Here is a 7307-nt window from a genome sequence, read left to right on the forward strand (position 1 = left end):
ACACACACCACACACACCCACCACTCACACACACACACAAACACCCACACCCACACCACACACACACACCACTCACACACACACACACCACACACACACACACACACAGCACAAGCACAGTATCCTAATAGTAAACAATGTAAAGGCATTTGCAGTATAATAATGTATCATTAAATGTAAACAAATGAGAGACCGAACATTATTGCTGTCTTATTCATATTTGAAACATAATGTTTTCAATTGCAGCCAAACCAGAGGTGACATATGTGTTGCAAACACATCAGAATGTGAGTAACACGAGGTACATTGCAATATGTTTCTGTCGACATTGACATAACACACACACACACACACACACACACACACACACACACACACACACACACACACACACACACACACACACACACACACACACACACACACTCTCTCACACACACACACACACACACACACACATACACACACACACACACAAACACACACACTCACACATTCATACAACCGTACACACACACACAAACACACACACACACACACACACACACACACACACACACACACACACACACACACACACACACACACACACACACAGCAAACTTTATTTTTAAGAGGGATCGTGGGTGGAGAAGACAACAACATCTCGACAGAGATTTGAACCTAGGACCTCGAGAATTCGTTCAGTCAGTATGTTAGTCTCATAGTTTGGAAGTGGGTCGCATTGTTTCTATGAGATGTCCTCCTGTAAATGTGTTTCCAGACTCCTGCTCTTTTACAAAACAAGCAACCTACAATTTATACTGCAACTGGCAGGCGGATGGCTGGCAGCATAATGCAAACCGTGAGTATACCTACTGTTAACAGAATATGATTGAAAAAAGAGCATTTCGTCTTTTTTGTTGTTTAATTTCCCCATTCTTGTGTCTGCTTCCAAGCCCCTACCCTACACCACCAGTGCCTCTTCCCTCTACCCTTCATACTTGTTTCTGGCGAAACCCACTCCCTTCAGCCCCCTTAACCCCAACCACCCCTTCCTTCTTTCCCATCTCCAATAGTCACATGCAGCGGAATAGATTTTAAATGAATATGATTTGCAAGAGTTCCGTCGTTCCAAAGGTTTCGGTTTTTTCAATTTGTCTTACCTCATCCTATTCCAAATATGCATCTTCTTGATGAATTAAGAGCAATTTCGCCTGCACAGGACAATGATGTTCAGGAATCGCGTTTCAGGGTACTTCCTCCAAGATGGAACACCCGGCAGTAACTACCTAAGTCTGGTGGGTCTCAACGGAACACTGACAAGTAATCTGTTGGCTTGCGCAACGTCAAGGGGTGTCTACTCTCTGACATTTCTGTACCATTTCGGAAATATGAACAACAAAGCTAATCTGCAGGTCTTGCTTAAACTGCAACATTGGCCAGGTAATCAGAAAGTCATCTACAATGTGACTCCGAAGATGGCCGGGGAAACTGGGTCTGCTTGGAGCTTCGGAAGTGTGACTATCAATGAAACACTCGATTTCTATGTAAGTATTATCCCTTGATTCCACAAGCTTTAATGAAAGTTGTATTTAAAAAAAATATTTGTCGTAAGATATTAAAACAAATGTAACAAGAGGCGAAGCCTTCAAGGCTCACGTAAGAAATCGACAAACAGTAACACAAACTCAATCACTCCGTCACACATACACACACACACACAGTAAGCATAGGTGACACTGTGCAAGAAAGCGAGACACTAGATCTAGATCTGTCTGTCTGCATGTAGCCTACTTACAGGGACACGACTGCCAACTAGTCTCGGCCCGCTCAAAATAACAATGACCGAGACTTTCAGTAATTCCTTCGCGTGACGTCTAACCCTCTTACGCCATAATGTGACGTCTTCAAATGTTAAAGTTTCTACTGCAGACATACATACATACACACATACATACATACGCACGCACGCACGCACAGACAGACAAAAGTTAGCATCGCATAGGCTACACTTACGTGAGCCAAAAAGCCTCTTTCCCAAGTTTCTTTGAAACCATTTAACACACTAAACCGTATGAATACCAGCATCTAACAAACTGGACGTAGTTAACTTGTTGGCAAATGTCACCCTAACAAAGTCAATCAAGATCGGACTACAGCTGAACATTAATTTTTGGAGCGCTGTCCTTTTTTGACAAGCCCTCGTCCTTTTTACTGTGACAGGGGAGGATACCGCTCCTTTCACAGCAGACTCTGCACCCGAGTTGTTGGCCTTTAAGTCAACACCGGTGGATTGTGGAATTCTGTTTGTGATGGGGTCTGGTGGTTTCCGATTGTCTGTATGTTCATGGAAACCTTCGGGTTTGCATAACAGTTTTTATAGGGCTAAGAAATTAGCCCTTACATTTTCAATCCTGTTTTATTGCACTTCGCCTCCGGAGTTGATCGTAGTGTTGCGGCACTCGGTTACATCTGGCGCTTGCGAGCAGGGATGGGACTCGGCATGATATGTTCAGGTAATGGCATAATATGACCACTGAACATTTTCGTGCTGTTCCCATTCTGCGAACTTGGGATGGACAGTGGTCCCCCGGTTCGGAACTTCGGGACGAAGTTCATTCAAACGGGGGCGATTGTGACAGGGGAGGCTACCGCTCCTTTCACAGCAGACTCTGCACCCGAGTTGTTGGCCTTTAAGTCAACACCGGTGGATTGTGGAATTCTGTTTGTGATGGGGTCTGGTGGTTTCCGATTGTCTGTGTGTTCGTGGAAACCTTCGGGTTTGCCTAACAGTTTTCAATCCTGTTTGATTGCACTTCGCCTCCCGAGGTGATCGTAGTGTTACGGCACTCGGTTACATTACATTTAGTCAAGTTTTGACTAAATGTTTTAACATAGAGGGGGAATCTAGACGAGGGTCGTGGTGTATGTGTGTGTGTGTATGTATGTATGTATGTATGTATGTATGTATGTATGTATGTATGTATGTATGTATGTATGTATGTATGTATGTATGTATGTATGTATGTATGTATGTATGTATGTATGTATGTATGTATGTATGTATGTATGTATGTATGTATGTACTAGATGATTACCCGCTTCGCCGGGTACCGGCTTCGCCGGGAAGAAGTAGAGCCGAATACCAGGCTGTGTGTGTGTACGCCGCGCAAAACACTGGAGACCTTCTAAAAATAGTAACGTAGTAACGGGAATATGGATTGACGCCACACGGAGGAAGGGAGATAATCGCGGCTGAAAACACTGGAGAAGATAAGGAAGAGTTACTGGTAGTGGATCCCGACAAAAAACAAAAACAAAATCGGTTCAGCGCGCACAGCGCTGCGCGCTGAGAGCACGTGTTGAAATATCTCATCGATGAGGTTGTGTCCGGGGTGTAGCTGAATACGGTGTCCACATTTGAAAAAGATCCACCGAGAACTTTGGCCGTGCATCGCGAACAGACAGACAGACAGACAGACAGACACTAGTCGTATATATATATATATAGATGTATGTATGTATGTATGTATGTATGTATGTATGTATGTATGTATGTATGTATGTATGTATGTATGTATGTATGTATGTATATGTATGTATGTTCGTGTGTGTGTGTGTAGAGCGATTCAGAGAAAACTACTGGACCGATCTGCATGAAATTGCACATGAGAGTTCCTGGGTACGATATCCCCGGACTTTTTTTTCTCCATTTTTTCGATAAATGTCTTTGATGACGTCATTTCCGGATTTTTTGTGAAAGTTGAGGCCGCACTGTCACGCACTCATTTTTCAATCAAATTGTTGTGTTATTAATTAATTCCGGGAGGAAATTGCAACATGGGAAATGATATCGCTTTCGTTCATTTGTGATTATCATTAATCTCCCTTCGTATATTTCGACCGATTCACACGTTGAAGCAAGCGAAATATTTACTGTTATCTGTGTCTCAAGCTCACTAAAACTGTCAAAGCATCAATCCACAAGCCCGTTATTTTGGTTTATTTAGTTTTTTTGACGTATCATTCATCTTCACCATAAACCATTACAAATGACACCGAATGCATCGTGCAGTGATGGTACACATCATCAGGGCTCAATCTGTCGGGGTTTCTATTGTTTCTGGGAGCCTAATTTTGGTAGCCCCTCCCTTTCATACTCTAGGTTCAGCCCTGATAATCTGTTATATGTCTGCGAGGTAAGGTCCATTGTAACATCACTGGCTAAATAAAGATGATGTCACTATTGTTTTAAACCTCTAATCAAATTGAATTAATTTTCCTTTCGAAGAAGACCCTGACTTATTCTTGAATTGTGCGGTCTCTCTTTTATTTCAGATTATACTCAAAGGCGAACGGCAACAATTATCGGCCTCTTCTATTGGTCTGGACAATATCACCTTCAACAACTGGCCCTGTCCTGTCACACCTGCCCCAGGTGCAGTTCGACTTTAGTTTGGCTGTGCAAGAAAGAAAGAGAGAGAGAGAGAGAGAGAGAGAGAGAGAGAGTGTGTCTGTGCGTGTGTGTGCGTGCGCGCGCGTGTGTGTGTGTGTGTGTGTGTGTGTGTGTGTGTGTCTGTCTGTCTGTCTGTCTGTCTGTGTCTGCCGTAACAGTGTGTATGTGTTTGTACAGTGGTCGCCGCTTAATAAAGCCACTTCGGGACCGACGGCGGATTTATTAACCGGCGGTCCAGGAATACGTCATTTTCGAAAGAAAGAAAACAATCTTCTCTTTTGTTTAAGCAACGTCACTCAGTCACTTTCTGTCGTCATTTACACTTGTTTGAATCCAAACAAAACTTCACGAAAGATGTTGAACTTTTGTACATTGGAGAATTTTTTCGGCGCTTTCATGTTTTAGCCTTTCTTCGTTCTTCAAAATGTTCGTTAGCAAAGTCCTGGACACCCCAGGTTTGCTGCACCTTCCCTCAAGCTGCATGCAGGAAGATCTTTAATTTTTTTGTAAATTTCCAGTTTCTCGTCTGTTGTCAAATCCTGGCGTTTTCTTTTTGGCATGTTTGATTCAATCCCTCTTGTTGCCAATCCGATAGAAAACAGTAAACTGATTTAATTTAGTCATGAACACAACACGCGATCAAAGCTACACAATTTATGAACTCAACACGTGCGATTTTTATTGACTGACATTCTTTTCTGAACTCGGTTACTTCGTGATACGCGTGAGCGTGGACATAAATAGGCCTATGACTTGAGCGATTACAAGAACAAGATAATGTAAGTTTTTGTCACAAACTACGTGATTTCTCTGAGAAAACTGGCTTTAATAAGCGGCGGGTTGGGTTTATTAACCGGCTTTTTCAAATACATAAGATATAGTGATGAATCCGGGGACCGTCTGAAATCGGCTTTTATAAGCGGCTGGCTCTATTAACCGCGGTTTTATTAAGCGGCGTCCACTGTATTAGTAAGTCTGTGACTCTGTCTGTATGACTATAAATAACAGTAACATGTATATTTGCAGGAAGGTCTGTCTCCAGTAATGTGGGCGTGATTGTCGGATATGGTGTTGGTGTTGTAGCCACGGTCATCGCTGTAGCAGTTTTGGTGGTCATTCTCCACAGGCGACAAATGTTGTCCTGCTGGCAAACGTACGTATTAGATAGATATGTGAGTGTGTGTGTTGTGTGTGTGTGTGTGTGTGTGTGTGTGTGTGTGTGTGTGTGTGTGTGTGTGTGTGTGTGTGTGTGTGTGTGTGTGTTCTTAAGTGTTGTTCTTTTCTTTTTCAGTAGATCGGACCAGGCAACAGAGGACTTCAGTCTATCAGTGTGTACTTCTACAAACGAACGTAATAACTCTGTGGCCACCAGCAATACGAACCAAATGAATACCTACTCAATCCCGTCCCAACAGCAACGAGAGAGCCACTTCTACAGCACCATTAACATCACTGACGATTCACAGTCCAAGGGAGACAACAGCGATCCCCAATACCCCTTGCAGGCAGACGACAGAAAGTTGCAAGCTCGCCACGACAAATCACATCATAAAACCCAAAGAGACAAACCTCGTGATTGCCAGACTGCTGAAAAACTGGAGGAGGGTGATTATGCAGATGTCGACACAGAGTCGTTGAAACCAAAAACAGAGACAGAAAATGTTTATCAGTCACCAAATAGTGTTAATGCAACTCAACGAGGCAAACCATCTGTTTGTCAGAAAGCTGAAAAACTGGAGGAGGGGGATTATGCAGATGTCGACACAGAGTCGTTGAAACCAAAAACAGAGACAGAAAATGTTTATCAGTCACCAAATAGTGTTAATGCAACTCAACGAGGCAAACCATCTGTTTGTCAGAAAGCTGAAAAACTGGAGGAGGGGGATTATGCAGACATCGAAGCAGACTCACTGACACCGAACACGGAGAGAACAAGTGGTGATACATCGCTACAAAATGACTACAGTTTAGCAAAGCCACTTGGGGACTTTGACAACGAATGCGGTACGTATCATGTACTGGAAGCTGATGCGGACAGGGACGAGATTGAGAGCTACAAATGTTTGGACTTTGAAGGTAGAGCCTTCGCTTCTAGGGGTTCAAATCCGAGAGAATCGGACGATCAGTACTCTCATTTGAAGAAAGGGGATGAAGACACGTACAACGAGTTGAACATCAACACACAAATAACAGTAATCGATGGCGACTACTCTCACTTGGGTGGCTCTTAGTCTTAAAGGTACCGTCATTCCCGCGTGTACGATCATTTTTAACAAGCACAGATCTGTCAAAGCTTTCACGTGAAATAACATCGTCCAACTTGGACAAATACTCAATATCAATTGCGTGGTTTTATCTTGTGCAGAGCCGGATTTGTTGTTGTTGTTGTGTGTGCTGAATTTTAAAAGATTGGCACATTTTTCACCAACGAAATTAACTCAACAACAAATGCATACACTTTTTAGGTGGTGTTAATAACTGCTTGTACCAGAATAAATCTTTCATTAACTTCTTTGTGTTAGCTTTGAAGCTAAACACACACACACACACACACACACACACACACACACCCCCACACACACACACACACACAATCACACACACACACACACACAAATAAACACACACGAGAAAGGCAGATTAAATATAAAATTATTGTGCCTGAACTAATGAAGACGCCGGGAAATCTGATAATGGACAGACAACAAACAGACATTGAAGATGCATGGGTGTTTATTTGCACAGGGTTCAGCATAAACAGTGTGCGCAGTGTCCACATTAAGCGTGTTTTTGATGCTTTTAAAAGATACACTCTTGCATTTCAGTTTGGACACTTCAAGTTGAATCAGTAGCATGTCCACATCTCCCA

The 7307-nt window shown here is 42.8% G+C and overlaps 1 protein-coding gene across 1 annotated transcript; it reads left to right on the forward strand.

The window, feature by feature from the left end:
• The first annotated feature begins 208 nt into the window (after positions 1–208).
• On the forward strand, positions 209–6969 carry LOC138970369 (uncharacterized). Its single transcript, XM_070342828.1, has 6 exons — positions 209–287; positions 764–844; positions 1234–1529; positions 4321–4420; positions 5465–5591; positions 5730–6969. Exons 3-6 carry the CDS (start codon positions 1374–1376, stop codon positions 6667–6669), a joined length of 1323 nt encoding a protein of 440 aa, XP_070198929.1. The 5' UTR covers positions 209–287; positions 764–844; positions 1234–1373; the 3' UTR covers positions 6670–6969.
• The last annotated feature ends 338 nt before the right edge of the window (positions 6970–7307 follow it).

Source organism: Littorina saxatilis, linkage group LG7 (genome assembly GCF_037325665.1).
Source record: "Littorina saxatilis isolate snail1 linkage group LG7, US_GU_Lsax_2.0, whole genome shotgun sequence".
Classification (NCBI taxonomy): domain Eukaryota; kingdom Metazoa; phylum Mollusca; class Gastropoda; order Littorinimorpha; family Littorinidae; genus Littorina; species Littorina saxatilis.